Raw genomic sequence first — 22878 nt, 5'->3', positions numbered from 1 at the left:
ACAGCAGCCATTTCGCCAGCTGCTGTAAGAGGCCACACATCTTAGTGTATTAAAGCCTCAATTGCATTCAACTCTCGCCTTTGTGTAATTGATCATGCATCACAGGTTAAAGTCCAACAGATTTGTTTCGAATCACTAGCTTTCGGAGCGCAGCTCCTTCCTCGGGTGAATCAGAAGCTGTGAAGGAGCACAGTGCTCCGAAAGCTGGCGTTGTCAGACTTCTTACTGTGCCCACTCCAGTCCAACACTAGCATCTCCACATCATAACTGCGGTGCACTTATCTCCCAATGAAAAGCTTTGAGTTTCCATTTGCAAATCCTTCTAAAGACCAGGTTGGAAAGTCACAATGTTCTCTCATCCTGTTGCTTGTGTTGACCGCGCACGCGCTCTTCTGACCGTGCTCCATGTAAGGGTGGGGCTGCACCTGCGCACATCTACGCTTTGCCCCTCATAAAGATGGCGTCCATAAAACAGGCCGATCTCTGTGCGGGGAGCTGGTACCAAACACAGCCAATCCACCCCCATTTCCGGTCCCCGCTCACTTCCGATTTCTATTTACCCGCTTCCCCCCTGGTTTCTGTTCCACCCCCCCCCCCCCCCCTGGTCTCTACCGCGATGTCGCTCCCCCGGCCTCTGGTTGTGATTCTCGGGGCAACCGGCTGCGGGAAATCGCGTCTGGCGCTCGAGCTGGGCCGGCGCTTCACCGGAGAGATCGTCAGCGCCGACTCCATGCAGGTAGCGGGGTTGTGGGAGTGAGCGAGGCCCCCAGCCCAAGCCCGGGAGATTTAAACATTGTGGGAAACTCGGGACGTTTGACATTCATCCCTGTGCCCGTCAAAGAAAAGCTGAAACTTCAGCATTCAGAATCCGTCATAACCCAATAGTCCAAAGATGTGCAGTTCAGGTGGATTGGCCACGTTAAATTGCCCCTTAGTGACCAAAACAGGTTAGAATGGGTTACGGGGATAGGGTGGAGGTGTGGCCTTCAGTGGCTCTTTCCAAGGGCTGGTGCGGACTCGATGGGCTGAATGGCCTCCTGCACTGTAAATTCTACGATGATTCTATGAATCTTATCAAACTAACCACCTACACCAAACTAACCACAAAGAACAAAGAAAAATGACAGCATAGGAACAGGCCCTCCAAGCCTGTGCCGACCCAGATCCTCTATCTAAAAATGTCGCCTATTTTTTAAAGATCTGTATCCCTCTGCGCCTTGCCCATTCATGTATCTGTCTAGATACATCTTAAATGATGCAAACCACCATCACTAAACTAACTATCATCACTAAACTAACACTAACTTTTAAAAAATAAATTTAGAGTATCCAATTCATTTTTTCCAATTAAGGGACAGTTTAGTGTGGCCAGTCCACCTAGCCTGCACATTTTTGGGTTGTGGGGGCGAAACCCACACAAACACAGGGAGAATGTGCAAACTCCACACCGATAGTGAACCAGAGCCGGGATTGAACCTGGGACCTCGGCTCTGTGAGGCAACAGGGCTAACCCACTGTGCTGCCCAACTAACACTAACCTGACCGGAAACTAATTGCTGTCTCTAACCTGACCAGAACCTAACTGTTGTCAATAACGTGACCAGAAACTAACCGTTGTCACTAACCTGACCAGAAACTAAGCACTGTCATTAACCTGACCAGAAACTAAGCCCTGTCATTAACCTGACCACAAACTAACCCCTGTCATTAACTTGACCAGAAACTAACTGCTGTTACTAACCTGTCGCAGAATCATAGAATGTACAGTGCAGAAGGAGGTCATTCACCCCATTGAGTCTGCACCTGCTCTTGGAAAGAACAGCCCATTTAAGCCCACGCCTCCACCCGATCCCCATAACCCAGTAACCCTTCCTAACCTTTTGGACACTAAGGGCAATTTAGCACGGGCAATCCACCTAACCTGCACGTCTTTGGACTGAGGGAGGAAACCAAAGCATCCGGAGAAAACCCACGCCGACACGGGGAGAAAGTACAAACTCCACACAGTCACCCGAGGACGGAATTAAACCTGGGTCCCCAGAGGTGTGAGGCAGCAGTGTTAACCATTGTGCCGCCCCTGACCAGAAACTAACTGCCTTCACTAACTCAACAATAAACTAACTGTGTCACTCACCTGACTGGAAACTAACTGGCATCACTAATCTGACCAGAAACTATCCATCGTCACTAGCCTTTTAAAAAAAATGTATTTTATTACAACAAACAAACACCCCGGGAAACATACTTCCCAGCAATCAACTATGCAGCCTGTACAAACTTTTCCCATTTTTCACCCCGCCACCCCCCTGACGAACAGCTCCTCAAACATGGTCACAAACATCCCCCACCTTTTCTCAAACCCCTCTGCAGAGCCCCTTAACTCATATTTTATCTTCTCCAACTGCAGGAAGTCATACAGGTCACCCAACCAAACCGCTACGTCCGGTGGTGATTCCGACCTTCACTCCAGAAAAATATGTCGCCGTGCAATCAGAGAGATGAAGGTCATGACATTGGCCTTCCTCCTCTCCGTGAGCTCCGGCTTCTCTGATTCCCCAAATATCGCCACCAAAGCATTCGGATCCACCTGCTCTTCCACTATCCTGGCTAAGATCGCGAACACTCCTGCCCCGAATCTTCCCAATTTTTTGCAACCGCAAAGCGTGCATGTGATTCGCTGGCCCCCGCCCACACCTCTCACACTCATCTGCTACCCCCTGAAAGAACCCACCATTCTCGCCCGAGTCATATGCATCCTGTGCAGCACCGTAAACTGTATCAGAGTCATCCTTGCACAGGAGGAGGTCCCGTTTACCCTTCGTAGTGCCTCACTTCATCCTCGCCAGTTGATCTCCCCTCCCAACTCCTGGGCTTGCGAAACCCTACAAACTGTCCTGGCTTGAGACAATTCACACCTCTTTAACCTGTGATTATCCCTCTCTCCAGTTGCTCCGTCTGGACTTGTAGACTTAATTGCCTGCAAAGACGTGCATTCAAAGTAGCGTATTGCATCTTTGACTTTGTCTATATATGCGTTTCTGGAACCCACCTCTTCATTCACCTGAAGAAGGAGCAGTGCTCCGAAAGCTAGTGATTCAAAACAAACCTGTTGGACTGGTGTTGTAAGAACAAAGAACAGTTCAGCACAGGAACAGGCCCTTTGGCCCTCCAAGCCTGTGCCGACCATGCTGCCCGTCTAAACTAAAATCTTCTGCACTCCCGGGGTCCGTATCCCTCTATTCCCATCCTATTCATGTATTTGTCAAGATGTCCCTTAAAAGTCACTATTGTCCCTGCTTCCAGCATCTCCTCCGGCAGCGAGTTCCAGGCACCCACTACCCTCTGTGTAAAAAAACATTTGCCTCGTACATCATCTCTAAACCTTGCCCCTCGCACCTTAAACCTATGTCCCCTAGTAATTGACCCCTCTACCCTGGGGAAAAGCCTCTGACTATCCACTCTGTCTATGCCCCTCATAATTTTGTAGACCTCTATCAGGTCGCCCCTCAACCTCCTTTGTTCCAGTGAGAACAAACCAAATTTATTCAACCGCTCCTCATAGCTAATGCCCTCCATACCAGGCAAAATCTCTTCTGCACCCTCTCTAAAGCCTCCACATCCTTCTGGTAGTGTGGCGACCAGAATTGAACACTGCACTCCAAGTGTGGCCTAACTAAGGTTCTATACAGTTGCAACATGACTTGAATTCTTATACTCAATGCCCCGGCCAATGAAGACTACCATCTCCACCTGTGTTGCCCCTTTCAGTGACCTGTGGACCTGTACACCTAGATCTCTCTGACTTTCAATACTCTGGAGGGTTCTACCATTCACTGCAGATTCCCTACCTGCATTAGACCTTCCAAAATGCATTACCTCACATTTGTCCGGATTAAACTCCATCTGCCATCTCACCACCCAAGTCTCCAAATGATCTAAATCCTGCTGTATCCTCGGACAGCCCTCATTGCTATCTGCAATTCCACCAACCTTTGTGTCGTCTGCAAACTTACTAATCAGACCAGCTACATTTTCCTCCAAATCATTTATATATACTACGAACAGCAAAGGTCCCAGCACTGATCCCTACGGAACACCACTAGTCACAGCCCTCCAATCAGAAAAGCACTCTTCCATCGGTACTTTCTGTCTTCTATGACCCAGCCAGTTCTGTATCCACCTTGCCAGCTCACCCCTGATCCCGTGTGACTTCACCTTTTGTACCAGTCTGCCGTGAGGGACCTTGTCAAAGGCCTTACTGAAGTCCATATAGACAACATCCAGTGCCTCATCTTTGTGACCGCCTCGAAAAACTATATCAAGTTAGTGAGACGCGACCTCCCCTTCACAAAACCATGCTGCCTCTCGCTAATACTCTTGCTAAGACTTGTTACTGTATCCACTATTGATGCACAATGTGTACCACAGACAAGATGCACGGTAGCAACTTGTCAAACGTCCAACGGCAGCATCTTCTAAACTCACGATCTTAACTACCTGCCACACACCACCCTGACTTGGAAATATATCACCATACCTTCATTGCTGCTGGGTCAAAATCATGGAAGTCCCTTGTGAATAGCACAGTAGATGTACCTACATCTCGGGGACTTCAGTGGTTCAAAAAGGAAGCTCACCATAACCCTCAAGGGCAATTATAAACCATGCCTTCATCGGTGAAAGAGTTTTTAAAAAACTAAATCTTGGATATCTTAAGTGCAAAATGCTGAGATGATTCGGAGGGTGAGGCAGCACCTGTGGAGAGGGAAAGGGTTAACCTGATAGTTCTGACACAAAATTATTGATGTGAAGCGTCAAATCCTCCCCTTCCCCCATCACCAACTTTCTGTTGCAGTAAACGCTCTGACTAGTGCCCTCTCCTAGTTCAGTTCCCCCTCCCCCTCCCATCATCCAGAGATTAGTACATAGCTTAACTGTAATAATTGAGTCTTACAAAGGTGGGGAAGTCACAGAACTACAGGAGCGCAGTGGAGGGTCAAATTGAAAGTGGCAAACTGGGTGATGTATTGCAGGGTGCAAGCCTCTTTCAAAGGCTGTATATTAGGTGCAAAAGATAGGAAAGTAGAGCCGAGGAACAACATTAATATTTATGTGCACATTATAGGTTTACAAAGGTTTGGACATCATCACAAACAAGGTAACACCTGAGGAGCAGCAACTGTGCACTCACCACATGATCAGCTTCCTGGATCCCCTAGTCTCCTTTTCTGTTGTTGACTTCAGGAATAAGGCGTTATCTGTAATATCCTTTTATCAAGGTGGAGGTGAAATCAGTCCGCATGGGGGCGGGGGTGGTTGACTTCAGCCTGTATGCGGAGGGGGTTGACTTCAGCCTGTATCGGTGGGTGGGGGGGGGTGATCTTAGTCTGTAGCGGGGGGGGGCATGGCGTCGGTCTGTATCCAGGGTGGGGGAATGGGGCCAGGAAAGAATTTTGTTTATTTGAAGTGGAAGGCAGGAGGCTGGTGAAAGCATTTGGAAAAGTCCAATCGAGAGGTAGCAGACATGACAGTTTGAACAGATGGCTCGAGACTGAGATGGCGTAGAGTGATACTACAGCATAGTGAGCTGTCTTGTCTGAGGAGGCTGGGACCAATTATAATTTCAATTGATGGCCATAAACAAACTAAGTTTTACAAATTTTGAGATCAGAAACCCATGACACAACGTGAGGTGAGTGAGATGCTATCAATTCACTAAGTCTGCGGTCAGTCTCAGTGTTGATGCTGGGATTGGAAACACTGCCTTAAATCATTGGCTTTGGTTTCTACTGATGAGAATGTGGTTCCTGGAATCATGATGTCTTGCAGTTTGTTGTTAGTTTTCTTCTCAAGTGCTGACTTGAGAGAGAAGTGGGTGGCACGGTGGCTCAGTGGTTAGCACTGTGCCTCGCAGCGCCAAGGGCCCTGGTTCAATTCCAGCATTGGGTAACTGTCTGTGCGGAGTCTGCACATCCTCCCCATGTCTGCGTGGGTTTCCTCCGGGTGCTCCGGTTTCTTCCCATTGTCCAAAGATGTGCAGGTTAAGTGGATTTAACATATTAAATTGCCCCCTTAGTGTCCAACTGTTAGGTGGGTCACAGGGATAAGGTGGAGGAGTGGGCCTGGTGGGTCGCTGCTCCAGAGAGTCATACAGTCTCGATGGGTCGAATGGCCTGCACTGTAGGTATTCTATGATCCTATGCTACATTAAGATGAGGACAATCTTTTGATAGAAGGGGCTTCAGGTTTTAATTGATAAGGTTGGATTCTCTGAGTGCCGCACACCCTTAACACTGCAGTGGAGTCTGGCATGAGGCTTGAACCTCATGACCTATTGACTCAGGTGAGTGAGTAACCAACCGTGATCCTTCACAGACTTTTAATGTTACAATCCTTCTCCCTCTGCCCCTGTTATGCTGTATTCCCTGGCTTGGCAAGAGATTGTGCTGCACGTTCAGCCCATACCTAACCGTGGCCTAAACCTTGTGTAATGTTCAGGTGAATGCAATTCTCAAACTTTAAACAAAATAAATTTTCATTAACTTCACACATTGAAGATATCGTTGACAGACAGAAGATCCCAATTATCGTGGGAGGAACCAATTACTACATCGAGTCATTGCTTTGGAAAGTGCTGGTGGACACAAAGGTACTGGGAAGGATCTTATTGAGCTTTGTATTGTGGCTCATCAACCGTCACTGAGCACTATCACGGACAGGGCATCACAGAGTGGGCGAGGGGGATGAGTATTGTATCATAATAGTACGGGAGACTTAACCCTCTGTCAAAATGAAACTTTCATGGCAAGTGTTAAGGCTGAAGGGGAAAATATAATTCTGTCAGTTAATTCAAATTACTTACACATGTCAGGGAATGCAGTAATTATTTTGTATTACACAGAATCACCAAAGTGAAGGCATGACCATTTAGCCCAGCCCTCTGAATGACCAAATCGCCTAGTGCCATTCCCCTGTCTTCTCACTGTAATCCTGCACAGTTTTCCTTTCAGGTCACAGTCTAATTTTCTTTTGAATGCTCCAATTGAACCTCCCTCCACCGCACTCTCAGGCAGTGCATTCCAAGCTCTAACCACTCGCTACGTGAAAAAACAATCCTCCGATCACTTTGCTTCTTTCACTAATTACTTTAAATCGGTGCACCCTCAATTTCAATCCTTTCGTGTGTGGAACCAGTCTCTCTCTATCTACTCTGTCCAGACCCCTCGTGGCTTGAATACCTCTATCAAATCTCCTCGTTCAGCACAGGGCTAAGTCACTGGCTTTGAAGCAGACCAAGGCAGGCCAGCAGCACGGTTCAATTCCCCTATCAGCCTGCCCGAACAGGCACCGGAATGTGGTGAATGGGGGCTTTTCACGGTAACTTCATTTGAAGCCTACTTGTGACAGTAAGCGATTTTCATTCATTTTCATTTCATTTTTCTAAGGAAAACAGTCTTCCTGTATCTGCCGATTTCTCGGGTGCCGCAAAGTCTGATTTCTGTTGTCCAAAGCTAGCACCATGTACTGCATTGTAACCTTTTGAATTCCTTGCTTCTCCTGCTCGATTTAAAGATATATGTCCATCAAATTGATAACAGTGGAAATAAGGGAATCACCAGGAAGGGCCCTAACAATTTCAGGGAAAACAAGGGTCCCAACATTGACCCCTGAGGAACTCCACTACAATCTTTCCTCCAGCATGAAAAACATACATTAACCACTACACGCTGTTTCCTGTCACTCAGCCAATTCTGCATCATGTTGCTACTTTCCCTTTTATTTCATCAGGTATAACTTTGCTCAGTGACACTGAATCAAGCGCCTTTTCTAAGCCCTTGTGCACCACTGCATTCATCAATCGTCCCTGTTACCAATTAAAACAAACCAGAAAATATACAGGATGAGCTAAGCTGCTCTGAATCTGATCATTACATTTGTTCTGTATGCTCAGATGTTGCGTGTATGTATGTCTCCTATTTGCAAGTATGATAGTGCGCCATTGTAGAAATACATACCAGTTCAGCCTACGGTTGGGTGCTGCTGTTATTTTGCCATGTTATTCTGTTGTACAGTAGATATATGGAAGTCCAAAGACATGCCGGTTAGGTAGATTGGCCATGCTAAATTGCCCTTATTAGTGACAAAAGGGGTTGGGGGCTGGGTTACCTGTATGGGGCGGAGTGGGGTGCTCTTTACAAGGGCCGGTGCAGGCTCGATGGGCCGAATGGCCGCCTTCTGCACTGTAAATTTTATGTCTATGTGAGTGAAATCCGATGAAAGTGAGACGTTCTAATGAGTTGTAGGTATGACTAATATTTGAGGAGTCTGTCTCTCACTTCAGGGGGATTAAGTTGTGCTGCTGTATTTCTCCCTTGCTGTGATTTGTGACTCTGCTGTCCCGTATTTGGTTGATTGCTGTTACGCTCTGCCCTGTAGGAAGGGGGGATTTGTTCTGCTATAGACAGGAGCGTTGGGAGTCGAACCTCATCGCCCAACAGGAAGGAAGAACTGGAAAAACTCGACTGTCAAGAACTCTACAAACGATTGGCTGAGGTGGACCCTGCAATGGCAGAAAAATTACACCCACATGATAAACGCAAGGTAGCAAGGTCAGCTTAATCTGAGTGATACTTATAGACTGAGGACCGTTACCTACCTCCCCTTCGTCAGATGGAGTTAACTTAATGATGGTCTAATTCAATCCCGTCCGCATGCTGTTTCCTTGCTTCCTGTCTTCACTCAAGTCAAGTCCCCTATATTGGAGTTAACTCTTACAAACTGCATGGTACCAGATGGGGGTGTCAGCTTTGGCTCAGTTCATACCATTCCCTCGCCTCAGACTCTGAAGGTCGAGGGTTCAAGTTCTACTACAGAGACCTGACCATAAATCAGGCTGATGCTCCAGTATGTACAGAGGGAGTGCTGCACAGAGGGAGTGCTGCACTGTCGAATGTGCCCACTCTCGATTGCACCAAAAAGAACTAGGGAGTTCTCCCTGGTGTCCTGGTCATTATTAATCCTTCATCCAGTGGCACTAAAGCAGTGATGGACAGCCCAGACCAGTGAGTGGGCCACATCAGTCCCTCCTTCTTCTCAGTGAGCTGCACGATGTGGCAACCATGTTCGAGGACGACAGTCAGCAAAATATCTCATGGGGTCCCACTCACAACCTGGATAGGCCGCATGTGGCCCCCTGGCTGCAGATTGCCCACTACTGTAATTAAGATAGCTTGTCATCACATTGATGTTTCTGGGATTTCACTGCACACAAGTGAACATTTCCTACATTCTATGAGTAACTAAACCTAAAGATACTTAATTGACTGTAAACTGCATCATAAAAGATGTTCAGCTGGTGTCTGATTGACCTACCACTTTTGAATCAAGGGAGACTTTAGATGGGGTGGTCCCCAAATTTTATTGCTTAGTGTCAGAAAATCTGGAGAGAAAGGTTGGCTGTGCATTTGGTGAGATACACGCAGTTTTCAGTCAGAGCCTGACACACTGACAGATCATGGGGAAATTCCCCCCCCCCATTGTTCTGAATGCTCGCTGCCCTGTGGTGGATGGAAACATAGTGGGGATTCATGCTGGGCTGGCTCCCTGATATATTCCTCCCTCGTGGGACTTTTGGTTTCTCACTCCATGGAGTCGGGCAGCAAACCTATGCAACTAAGGCCCCACTCGGACCATTTTGTGTTGGTGTTTGGAGAAGCCCTCTCATGTGTGGAGGCCACCAGCTTAACCAAGGCAACCTCCACGAGCAGACCCAAGGCCACAGAGCCACCAGCTTAATCAAGGCAACCTCCATGAGCAGACCGGAGGCCACAGTCACAGAGGTTTACAGCATGAAAACAGGCCCTTTGGCCCAACTTGTCCATGCCGCCCAGTTTTTACCACTATGCTAGTCCCAATTGCCTGCATTTGGCCCATATCCCTCTATACCCATCTTTCCCATATAACTGTCTAAATGTTTTTTAAAAGACAAAATTGTACTTGCCTCTACTACTGCCTCTGCAGCTCGTTCCAGACACTCACCACCCTCTGTGTGAATAAATTGGCCCTCTGGACCCTTTTGTATCTCTCCCTCTCACCATAAACCTATGCCGTCTAATTTTAGACTCCTCTACCTTCGGGAAAAGTTGTCGACTATCTACATCTATGCCCCTCATTATTTTATAGACCTCTATAAAATCACCCCTAAGCCTCCTACGCTCCAGGAAAAAAAGTCCCAGCCTATCCAGCCCCTCCTTATAACTCAAACCATCAAGTCCCGGGAGCATCCTTGTAAATCTTTTCTGCACTCGTTCTAGTTTAACAATATCCTTTCTATAATAGGGTGACCAAAACTGTACACAGTATTCCAAGTGTGGCCTTACTAATGTCTTGTACAACTTCAGCAAGATGTCCAAACTCCTGTATTCAATGTTCTGATCAGTGAAACAAAGCATGCTGAATGCCTTCTTCACCACCTTGAACACCTGTGACTCCATTTTCAAGGCGCTATGAACCTGTACTCCTAAATCTCTTTGTTCTATAACTCTCCCCAACTTCCTACCATTAACTGAGTAGGTCCTGCTCTAATTCGATCTACCAAAATGCACCAACTCACATTTATCTAAATTCAACTCCATCTGCCATTCATCAACCCACTGGCCCAATTGATCAAGTTTCCGTTACAATCCGAGATAACCTTCTTCACTGTCCACTATGTCACCAATCTTGGTGTCATCTGCAAACTTACTAGCCATGCCATCTAAATTTGCATCCAAATCGTTAATATAAATAACAAATAACAGTTGACCCAGCACTGATCCCTGAAGCACACTGCTAGTCACAGTCCTCCAGTTTCAAAAACAACCCTCTACAACCATCCTTTGTCTTCTGTTGTCAAGCCAATGTTTTATCCAGTTGGCTACCTCACCTGGATCCCGTGAGATTTAACCTTATGCAACAACCTACCATGTGATGCCTTGTAAAAGGCCTTGCTAAAGTCCGTGAAGACTTCGTTGACTGCAATGCCCTGATCTACCGTCTTGGTTATCCCTGCAAAATCTCAATCAAATTCGTGAGACATGATTTTCTACTTTCAAAGCCATGCTGACTGTCCCTAATCAGTCTAAACGCCTGTAGATCCTGTCTCTCAGAATACCTTCTAATAACTTACCCACCACAGACGATAGGCTCACCGGTCTGTAGTTCCCAGGCTTTTCTCTGTGACCCTTCTTAAACTCTTCAAGCACCTCACCTGTGGCTTTCGACAATTTAAATATCTCTGCTAGGGGACCGGCAATTTCTTCCCTCGCCTCCTACAACGTCGTATTTCCTTGTGGATTAATGCGCTACCTGTTCCCTGGACAAACTGGCATGGATAACAGTTACATAGAACATTACAGCGCAGTACAGGCCCTTCGGCCTTCGATGTTGCACCGCCCTTCTAAAGTCCCTCTACACTATTCCCTTATCGTCCATATGCCTATCCAATGACCATTTGAATGCGTTTAGTGTTGGCAAGTCCACTACTGTTGCAGGAAGGGCATTCCATCGCCCTTACTACTCTCTGAGTAAAGAACCTACCTCTGACATCTGTCCTATATCTATCTCCCCTCAATTTAAAGCTATGTCCCCTCGTGCTGCACATCACCATCCGAGGAAAAAGGCTCTCGATGTCCACCCTATCTAATCCTCTGATCATCTTGTATGCCTCAATTAAGTCACCTCTTAACCTCCTTCTCTCTAACGAAAACAGCCTCAAGTCCTTCAGCCTTTCCTCATATGATCTTCCCTCCATACCAGGCAACATTCTTGTAAATCTCCTCTGTACCCTTTCCAATGCTTCCACATCCTTCCTATAATGTGGCGACCAGAACTGCACACAATACTCCAAATGCGGCCGCACCAGAGTTTTGTACAACTGCAACATGACGTCATGGCCCCGAAACTCAATTCCTCTACCAATAAAAGCTAACACACCGTACGCCTTCTTAACAACCCTCTCAACCTGGGTGGCAACTTTCAGTACAGCTTTAAGAAACTGCTTAAGTTTCCCTCCTTTTTGTTCAGCAATATAGCAAAGAAACTGACTTACAGACTTACCAAAAACAGCAATGTACTTGTAAGAGCAGGGACCCTACAGAAAGGAAGAGGCTTCTTTGTGATGACTCTATTATCTGAATAGAATGACTCACAGAGACAGGCGTTCTGGTTCTTTTGCCATTTAAATCGTGTTCCCTGGCTCTCAACACTTTAAGCAATGATATAATTTCTCCCTATCTACTTTGTCCAGTCCCGTCACGATTTTGAATGTCTCTACCCAATCTCCTCTCAACCTTCTGTTTAAGGTGAATATCTCCAGCTTTGTCAGTCTATCCATCCCTGGAACCATTCTGTTAAGAACTGAGGAAAAATTAAGATGAAAAAAACAAAAACAAAAAAAAAGTTGGTATGGGGCAGACGTCTGGAGAAAGTATTTTACATATCTGATGAGAGAAAACAATGGGGCTATAGAGGTGGTAACTTCAAAGTGGAGAGATAAGGGAATGGACACATACCTGACAAAAGCCGGTTCCACCGGGTGAATAAAGAGGAAAGAACTAGTATACCTGTAGGACAATAATAGAGAGAGAGAGAGAGAGAGAGTGCCACCATCAGATCTACATCAAGTTGCAATCATAGTCTCCAGAAAGAAGTTGGGCATTTTCTGCCTTCTCTGAACCTGAAGATATTTCCCAGATGTGACCGCCTTAACCTGCTTGTGGTAATTATTTGCTGAATTTAGGTTATAGAGTATTGGGTGTTGTTTGGGAAAAGGGGTGTCTGAGATTTCAGTGACAGAGGTTTGGGGACCAAGGGATAATTCCATGTAACATGTGTATATAGTCATCAGTGCACTTAAATGTCATAGCATATTATAGTCCTTCTTGCGTGTGCGTTGTAATCTTTTAAGTTAATGAACATTCTTTACTAATTGTTTGCACAATGTCTAGACTGCTTCTCACTGGTTTGTACATCGTTCCTCACATTATACCAAAAAACACACGCACCACTACGAACTAGTTTCCAAGTTACCCTTCTGGGTTCTGGGATACCCTCACATTTGACATCAGAGGAGTTTGTAACAATTCTCGTGATTCTTTTAGTCACTGTCTCTGATCCCTTCACGTCCTTCCTGAAATGTCGTGTCCAGGACCTGAGCCAAACCGGTGTTTTGTACTTCTTTATTTTGTGCTCCTTTTTACAAAGCACAGGCTCCTTTATGCTTTATTATTCAGCACTTTCTCAACTTACCCCATCATCTTCAACAATTTATGTGCATTTACCTGTTGTCCCTCTACTCCTGCACCCCATTTAGAATTGTGCCTTGATTTCATATTATCTCTCCTCCTTCCAATCAAAATGAATCACTTTGCACTTCTCTGTATTAAATTTCATCTGCCACATGTCCGCCCATTCCACTAGCCTTTCTACATTCGTGTGAAGTTGTACATGATCCTCCTCACAGTCACTAATACAGCACAGAAACAGGTCATTTAGTACATCTAGTCGCTGTTTATCCTCCTTATGAGCCTGTTCCCACCTTACCTTGTCTCCCCCTATCAACATATCTTTCTATTCCTTTGTCCATGTGTTTATCCAGCTTCCAAATAAATGCAGCTGTGCTATTTGCTTTAGCTACTCCCTGCATAGCAAGTACCACATCTAACCGTTCTCTGGGAGAAGAAGGAAATTTCCTTATCAGACCTATTGCTGATTGCCTGATAGTTGTGACTTCTCTTTTTGGACTCCCCACAAGTGGGAACATTGTAAAGTTATATCCAGATCTAAGAATATAAAGGCTTTATACTAGTGACAGTGGCCTGCCTCTCAGTAACGTGTAGTTTTTCTCTGAGCAGAAGTCTGCAGGTCTACGAGGAGGTGGGAGTTCCTCACAGCAAGCTCCTACTGCAGCAGTGCCAGGAGGAAGGGGGAGGTCCCCTCGGAGGAGCACTGCGTTTTCCACGACCCTGCATACTGTGGCTGCACGCTGACCTGCCCGGTAAGAGAAAGTGAATAAACCAATCTGCTTGATGATTTAACTTGCATCATAGGCATTAATATTAACCACCACCACCTCCCCCCTGACCCGCGCCCCAACCTCACATGACATTGATTGCAAATACACATGTGGCTTGGAGAATGCTTCTCCAACTGGCTATGTGCATGGCTATTATTGTTTGCATGGTGGCAGGTTTCAAGCTCTCGAGAGGCAGCATTATCCATTCTAGTGTTTGAAACAGCTTTGAACAGTGCAGTTGGGAACCTGGTTTAAATTTTGCACCGTTTCCCAGTGCTCGGGTATCCTGATAGTAGATATGGCACCAATTAAAACAAATCAGAAATATATTAGAACATAGAACAGTACAGCACAGAACAGGCCCTTCGGCCCTCGATGTTGTGCCGAGCAATGATCACCCTACTTAAACCCACGTAACCTGTATACCCGTAACCCAACAATCCCCCCATTATCCTTACACTACGGGCAATTTAGCATGGCCAATCCACCTAACCCGCACATCTTTGGACATATTCAGTACACATATTCACATATTCATACACATATTCAGAGCATTGTACCTCTGACTGGGCAGCAGCAGAAGTGGTGCTGTGGATATTTTTTGATAATCTGTGTTTCGGTTTTTAAATACTAAAGTTTGTTCGTTTCTTGTCTTTCCTCTCTGCTGCCGAACATCCACTCGATACACTCCATATGGGAACCAGTTACGTTCACCTGACAGTCTTTTTCTTTGGTGATCACTCGCTAACGAGTATGATTGTCCACCTAAGAAACTCCATGTCACTGGTCACAGGTTCTGGTCGCATGACTGATGAGCCCGATTCTAGAGTCGCATCTTGGACTGCACATTCGGCAGGTGTTTCCGGGAGGTGGGATCAGTCCTTGGACTCTACATCATGGGTATTCCTTTCTCAGGCTCCCCTCCAGGCCTCCTCTTGCTGTCGGGTGTGCTTAAAGAAGTGTGTCCCTCCTCCAAGAAGGACTCTTCTGAGCAAGGGAGCTGGATTCTCCGGTCGCTGACACCGAAATCGTGTTCGGCAATCAGCTGGAAAATCAAAGTTCCCAACAAATCGAGAGCGGTGCTGCTTTTACGATGCTCCGCCCCCTCCAAAGCGGCGTTCTTTAGGAGTAAGCCACCAACGTATCGACAGCCTCAGGACGTTGCCTGAGGCCCGCCCCTGGATACTCCGCCCCCGACCGACCGAGTTCCTGACGGCATCGGTCGCGTGTGGTCTCATCCGTCGGGAACTTAGCGTGGCCGTTGTGAACTCAGTCCAACGCCACCACAGTCAGGGAAGGACCGATCCGCGGGCAGGGGGTCTTTACCAGGGCTGGGGGCACTGTGGGAGGGTGGTCCAGGGTGCGTGAGCCGGCCAAAGGGGGGGCACTATTTTGCAGGCCAGGTCTGCCCACAGCCAGCGCCATGTTGCACCGCGGCCTCTGCAGGCTGCCATCGTGCGCATTCGCGGCCATGGACCCGGCAATTCTCTGGGCTCTATCAGCAGCTCAAGCCGGGTGCTCTACGCTGGCGGCATGCTAGCCCCCAGCTACACGGAAGATCAGTGGCCGTTTTACACTGACTTTCTGGGCATAAAATGCCACCGTTCCCACGCCGGCGTGAGGACATAGCCTCACAATCGGAGAATGCAGCCCAGGGTTTCCCAGGCATTGAAGTATATGGTGCATTTCATGAGTTAAGCCTTCAGCATGTCTTTCAAGCGTTTCCATTGTCCTCTTCTTGTTCGGGAGCCTTCCTTGAGCTTGACGAAGAAGATTTGCTTTGGCAGTCGGGACACTGGCATGTTGTAATCTTAAAGAATTGAGTAAGAAGTCTTACAACACCAGGTTAAAGTCCAACAGGTTTGTTTCAAACACGAGCTTTCGGAGCACGGCTCCTTCTTCAGGTAAAGAATTGAAGTATTGCTGTTCACTGAACTGTAACTTCTCCGCAACTTGTGATTATTTTGAGATCTTCCTCCCATTGGTTCAGCCTTGTTTCAGATGCTCTTTGAGGAATTAATTCTCTAAGAGTTCAGCATATGCAGAGTGAGTGTTGAAATCTACCCATGATTAAGTGTAGTCTCGTATGCACTTAACTAAGCTGAAAATTGCACTACACGTCTCGGGTGCGAAATTAAATCTTTATTGGGTGTCTATTGATTATAATTGAGAGTTTGAAATCTTCTTGGGTTACAAATCAAATGTTCTTAAGAAAGCCCCTGCCAGCAGAAGACTTTTAAGAGATAATTAAACTTAGTAGCTTGCAAATAGAACATAGAACAGTACAGCACAGAACAGGCCCTTCGGCCCTCAATGTTGTGCCGAGCCATGATCACCCTACTCAAACCCACGTATCCACCCTATACCCGTAACCCAACAACCCCCCCTTAACCTTATTTTTATTAGGACACTACGGGCAATTTAGCATGGCCAATCCACCTAACCCGCACATCTTTGGACTGTGGGAGGAAACCGGAGCACCCGGAGGAAACCCACGCACACAGGGGGAGGACGTGCAGACTCCACACAGACAGTGACCCAGCCGGGAATCGAACCTGGGACCCTGGAGCTGTGAAGCATTTATGCTAACCACCATGCTACCCTGCTGCCCCCAAATGACTTTGGAAATACAGTAATGGTTACAGTAATGGGCAGCACGGTAGCACAAGTGGATAGCACTGTGGCTTCACAGCGCCGGGGTCCTAGGTTCGATTCTCCGCTGGGTCACTGTCTGTGCGGAGTCAGCACGTTCTCCCCGTGTCTGCGTGGGTTTCCTCCGGGTGCTCCGGTTTCCTCCCACAGTCCAAAGATGTGCAGGTTAGGCGCATTGGCCATGATAAATTGCCCTTAGTGACCAAAAAGGTTAGGAAGGGTTATTGGGTTACGGGGATAGGGTGGAGGTGAGGGCTTAAGTGGGTCGGTGCAGACTCAATGGGCCGAATGGCCTCCTGCACTGCATGTTCTATGTTCTATGTTTCTTGCTCAAAGCAAAACAGCTTGCGCAGACTTAGAGTTAGAATAGAAATATGAAAATACGAAATAAAGATAGTTGATAGTCAAGCAAATAGTATAGGGTGATTCATGAATGAAGGTGGCTGCCCGGACCACTATCTTTAAGGAATTTGTTATCAATCTGAGTCAATTTGTTCCTACCCTTGTAACATGCTGATTGGTTTGGATGCGTCTTCAGTACATTTGATTCAATGATTAGTTGTCAATCATCAGTGTGCGACAGAGGCTTGACTATGTTGCATCTTTGGATTCCTTCTGTGTATTGGAATGTAAGCTTACACTTATCATTAGGTCGGTATTTGCTGACTGTTCTAATATTCACATTTTGAACATTGGCAGATTCATGTTAACTCTGGTGTTAATTTGACCTTGATGAAATTGTTGCATTGTTCAGTATTTTTGCAAATGTTTCAAACAAATTCTTTGTGCTTGCAGATTTTTCTGTAAGCTATGTGGTTTTTAAATTGATATGGGATTAGTTCAGCTCCGTAGTTTAGGACAGAATCCATTTTAAAATGGTTTTCAAACTGGGTGTTTTTTAAAAATCTATAATAAATACTCCTTTTTTACCTATTATAAATACTAGATTCCCTTCAGTGAGGTTCAGTGAGAGTAAACACCTTGGAGGAATGGTCTCGGGGAGTTCTCAATTGGAAGTCACCAAGTGAGGAGAATGAGAATGAAATTTGGGGGTGAAGTGCTAGGAGACTTGGAAAAGTGAGAGGAGAATGATAGAAAATGAGGCATTGAAAGGAGGAGAAAAGATGCCAGACGAGTAACTAAATAATCTTTATTATTGTCACATGTGGGCTTACATTAACACTGCAATGATGTTACTGTGAAAATCCCCCAGTCGGCACATTCCGGCGCCTGTTGGGGTACACTGAGGGAGAATTCAGAATGTCCAATTTTCCTAACAAGCACGTCTTTCAGGACTTGTGGGAGGAAACCGGAGTACCCGGAGGAAACCCATGCAGACACGGGAAGAACATGCAGACTCCACACAGACAGTGACCCAAGCCGGGAATCGAACTCGGGTCCCTGGCGCTGTGAAGCAACAGTGCTAATCACTGTGCTACCGTGCTGCCCAAGTAGAGATACGTTCAGTTGGGCCGAGCAAAGAGAACTGAGAAACCACCATGTCAGAGATATGGTTGGGTTTTGACCTAGTAAGCTGGAAGGCATTGCAGTCCGTGGCAAGTTTCTGGGCCAAGTTTCTACTTCACATCAGTGTTAGCTCCTGGTGGCTGTGGTGGTACCCTCCTGCAACCCTTCTCCTGGCCCCTGACAGTGGTTGTTCTGTGAGCTTCCTCTCTCATCCCCTGCACCAAATCTTTACAAAATGTTGCAAATCTTACAGTTCTTCACTTTCTCTCTAGTTCTCGATAAGCGTTTGGATCTCCGCGTCGATAACATGCTCGCCGCCGGCCTTCTGGAGGAACTGAATGGTTTTCACACTCTATACAACCAGCAGAAAATAGCTGAGAACAGGTCTGTAAACTGGCAGATACATTTGTCCCGTTGGAGCATCACACTCAAAGCTATTATAAAGCTATGTAATCTCTACAGAAGCAAGAAGGGGTTAAGCTATAAGCTATGAAGAGGCTTTAAACGTGAAGAGGAGATTTTAAATTTTGCTTGTTTGAGACTAGGAAAGCAATAATTTGGGTGATTGAGTGGCACTTTGTCGGAAACAGTTATCAAAATTGAATCTAGAAATAACAAAAGCAATGGATGAGACCAGAATACTTATCTTCTTCTGTGTAAATAATCCAAAGATTTCTCGGATGCCTGAAACTCTTTTAGTGTAGTTTCCCTTGTCTGTATTGTTGAATTTCCCTCCTGTTGTACGACAACCACACAATTATTGTCAACAAGGTTTCTCATTTTCTTGAACTGCAGTAACTTGTTTGAGTAATTGTGCGCTGAGTAATTCCACATGCATAGGCAGCTGGGATCAAGTAGATCCCTTTTAGAGTATCGGGCTTGTTGGAGTAGAGGTAAGAGAGAAGTCAGGAGGGCAAAAAAGGGACATGAGATTGTCTTGGCAGATGAGGCAAAGGAAAATCCAAAGAGCTTTTACAGATACATAAAAGGCAAAAGAGTGACTAGGGAGAGGTTAGGGCATCTTAAGGATAAACAGGGTCATCTATGTGCGGATCCACAAGGGATGGGAGAGGTTCTAAATGAATATTTTTCATCAGTATTTACTGTTGAGAAAAGCACGAATGTTAGGGGAATTCAGGAAATAAAAAGTGATGTCTTGAGGAGTGTACATATTACACAGAAGGAGGTGTTGGAGGTATTAAAGCGCATCAAGATAGACAAATCCCCGGGACCTGATGAAATATATCCCAGGTCGCTGTGGGAGGCTAGGGAGGAAATTGCCGGCCTCCTAGCCGAGATAGTGGAATCATCGACAGCCACAGGAGAAGTGCCTGAAGATTGGGCAGTAGAAAATGTTGTCCCCTTGTTTAAGAAAGGCTGTAGGGATAAGCCCGGGAACTACAGTCTTACTTCTGTAGTGGGTAAGTTGTTAGCCGGTATGCTGAAGGACAGGATCTACAGGCATTTAGACAGGCAAGGGCTAATTAGGGAAAGTCAGCATGGCTTTGTCAGGGGAAAGTCATGTCTCATGAATTTGATTAAGTTCTTTGAAGGTAGATGAGGGCAGTGTGCTTGACGTTGTCGACATGGACTTTAGCAAGGCCTTTGACAAGATACCTCATGGTAGGTTGCAAAAAGGTTAAATCTCACAGAATCCAGGGCGAGGTAGCCAATTAGATACAAAATTGGCTTGGCGACTGGAGTCAAAGGGTGGTTGTGGAGGGTTTTTTTTCAAACTGGAGGCCTGTGACCAGCCGTGTGCTTCAGGGATCGGTGCTGGGTCCACTGTTATTTGTGATATATATAGGGCAGCATGGTGGCGCAATGGTAGCACTGCAGTCTCACGGCTCTGAGGTCCCAGGTTCGATCCCGGCTCTGGGTCACTGTCCGTGTGGAGTTTGCACATTCTCCCCGTGTTTGCCTGGGTTTCGCCCCTACAACCCAAAGATGTGCAAGGTAGGTGGATTGAACACGCTAAATTGCCCCTTAATTGGAAAAAATGAATTGGGTACTCTAAATTTAAAAAAAATTGTGATATACATAAATGATTTGGATGAGAATGTAGGAGGCATGGTTAGTAAGTTTACAGATGACACCAAGATTGGTGGCATTGTGGATAGTGAAGAAGGTTATGTAAGATTGCAACAGGATCTTGACCTATTGGGCCAGTGGGCCGATGAATGGCAGATGGAATTTAGTTTGGACAAATGTGAGGTGATGCATTTTGGTAGATCAAATCAGGGCAGGACTGACTCAGTTAATGGTAGGGAGTTGGGGAGAGTTACATTACAAAGAGATCTAGAAATACACGTTCATAGCTCCTTGACGGTGGAGTCGCAGGTGGACAGGGTGGTGAAGAAGGTATTCAGCATGCTAGGTTTTATTGGTCAGAATATTGAGTACAGGAGTTGGGACGTCTTGTTGAAGTTATACAAGACATTGGTAAGACCACACATGAAATACTGTTCAGTTCTAGCCACCCTATTATAGGAAGGATATTGTTAAACTAGAAAGAGTGCAGAAGAGATTTACAAGGATGGTGCCAGGACTTCATGGCTGAGCTTTAAGGAGATGCTGGATAGACTGGGACTTTTTTCCCTGGAGTGTCAGAGGCTTGGGGGTGATCTTTCAGAGGTCTATAAAATAATGAGGAGCATCGATAAGGTAGATAGTCAACATCTTTTCCCAAAGTAGAGGAGTCTAGAACTAGAGGGCATAGGTTTAAGGTGAGAGGCGAGAGATACAAAAGAGACCAGAGGGGACATTTCTTCACACCGAGGGTGGTGAGCATCTGGAATAGGCTGCCTGGGGCAGTGGTAGAGGCGGGTACAATTTTGTCCTTTAAAAAGCAGTTTGACAGTTACATGGGCAGGGTGGGTATAGAGGGAAATGGGCCAAATGCAGGCAAGTGGGACAAGCTTAGTGATAGAAACTGAGCAGCTGGGCCGATGGGCCTGTTTCAATGCTTACAGCATCTATGACACTAACTCCCTTTTATGATTTCATTGTTGTCACATCTTTCAATTCCTCCGCTTTCAGACCTGTCTTCTAATCTGATACTCACAGCTGACTCTGGTTTGTAGGCACCTGGGTTGTCTCTTTGCTTTTTAAGGATTGCTGTTCTGTTAGATACCCCATCCTCAGGCACAATTTTCTCCTGGAATGATTGCTGGCAAGGCCTACATTTGTTGCCCATCCCTAATTGCCCTTGGGAAGGTGACAATGAGAAGCCTTTTACTGCTGCAGTCCATCTGGTGCAGGTACACTCAGTGCTATTAGGGAGTTCCAGGATTTTGACCCAATGGCTGTGAAGGAACAGTGATATAATTCCAAGTCAGCATAGTGTGTGGTTTGGAGGGGAACTTAGCAAAGTGATATTCCCATGCACCTACTGCCGCTGTCCTTCAAGTCGAACATGGAAGGGGCTGTCGAAGGAATATTGGTGAATTGCTCCAGGCATCCTATATATGGTATACACTAGGACATGGGATCTTCAGCCGAGGCAGGGAAGGAGGTAAAAGAGGAGGCGGTGTCGAAATTTTGAACAGGGAATCAATTACAGCAGTAAGGAGGGACGACATCTTAGAAGGCTCATTAAATGAAGCTATCTGGGTAGAACTTAAAAACCAAATAGGAACAATCACGTCGCTGGGAATGTTCTATGGCCCCCCCTCGCAGTTCGAGAGAAATAAAAGAGCAGATATGTCGGCACGTTGCAGAGAAGTGTAAAACTTTTCACAGTAACTTCATTGCAGTGTTAATGTAAGCCTATTTGTGAAGTAATCAGGTAGTGGGCGATTTCAACTCCCCCCCCCCCCCCCCCCCCCCCCCAGGTTAACTGGGACAGCCATAATGTAAAAGGTTTAAATGGTGAGGAACTCTTAAGACGTAACCAGGATAACTTTTTAAGTCAGTGCGTGGAAGGCCCTATAAGAGAGAGGGCCGTCCTGGCTTAAGTTTAGGTAACGAATCGAGGCAAGTGGTTGAAGTATCATAGAATTTACAGTGCAGAAGGAGGCCATTTGGCCCATCGAGTCTGCACCGGCTCTTGGAACGAGCACCCTACCCAAGGTCAACACCTCCACCTTATCCCCATAACCCAGTAACCCCACCCAACACTAAGGGCAATTTTGGACACTAAGGGCAATTTTGGACACTAAGGGCAATTTATCATGGCCAATCCACCTAACCTGCACATCTTTGGACTGTGGGAGGAAACAGGAGCACCCGGAGGAAACCCACGCACACACGGGGAGGATGTGCAGACTCGACACAGTGACCCAAGCCGGAGTCGAACCTGGGACCCTGGAGCTGTGAAGCAATTGTGCTATCCACAAGGCTACCGTGGGGGAGCATTTTGCAGATAGTGATCATAACTGTTAAATTCAAGATTGTTATGGAAAAGGACAAGGATGGGCCTGAGATCAAAATTCTAAACTGGGGAACGGCCGATTTTAATAAGATCAGAAAAGATTTGGCCAGAGTAGACTGGGAGCAGACACTTTTAGGTAAATCTGTGATAGAACAGTGGGATGAATTCAAGAAGGAAATTTGGAGAGCGCAGGGCCAACATTTTTCAATCACGAAAAAGGGTGGGACCAACAAATCCAGCGAGCTCTGGACATCGAAGGATATACAGCATTGGATCAGGAGAAAAAGGGAAGCAGGTGGCAGATATTGAGGGTTCAAAACTGCAGAAGCCCGAG

The 22878-nt window shown here is 46.3% G+C and overlaps 1 protein-coding gene across 3 annotated transcripts in view; it reads left to right on the top strand.

The window, feature by feature from the left end:
* Positions 1-578: 578 nt before the first annotated feature.
* The window catches only part of trit1 (tRNA isopentenyltransferase 1), a 61143-nt gene continuing 38843 nt past the window's right edge, over positions 579-22878 (top strand). The window contains exons 1-6 of one of the 3 annotated variants that reach the window (XM_038801959.1): positions 579-736; positions 5126-5263; positions 6551-6649; positions 8437-8609; positions 13893-14035; positions 18445-18556. In XM_038801959.1, the coding sequence (XP_038657887.1) occupies positions 617-736; positions 5126-5263; positions 6551-6649; positions 8437-8609; positions 13893-14035; positions 18445-18556 (785 nt within the window). In that variant the 5' untranslated portion in view covers positions 579-616. The remainder of the gene's footprint in view (positions 737-5125; positions 5264-6550; positions 6650-8436; positions 8610-13892; positions 14036-18444; positions 18557-22878) is intronic. The other 2 variants (XM_038801976.1, XM_038801966.1) reach the window with 2 other exon arrangements.

The sequence above is a fragment of the Scyliorhinus canicula genome, chromosome 1, assembly GCF_902713615.1.
Source record: "Scyliorhinus canicula chromosome 1, sScyCan1.1, whole genome shotgun sequence".
Lineage (NCBI taxonomy): Eukaryota > Metazoa > Chordata > Chondrichthyes > Carcharhiniformes > Scyliorhinidae > Scyliorhinus > Scyliorhinus canicula.
Note: the sequence above shows the minus strand (reverse complement) of the source record. Positions and strands in the feature narration are given on the sequence as shown.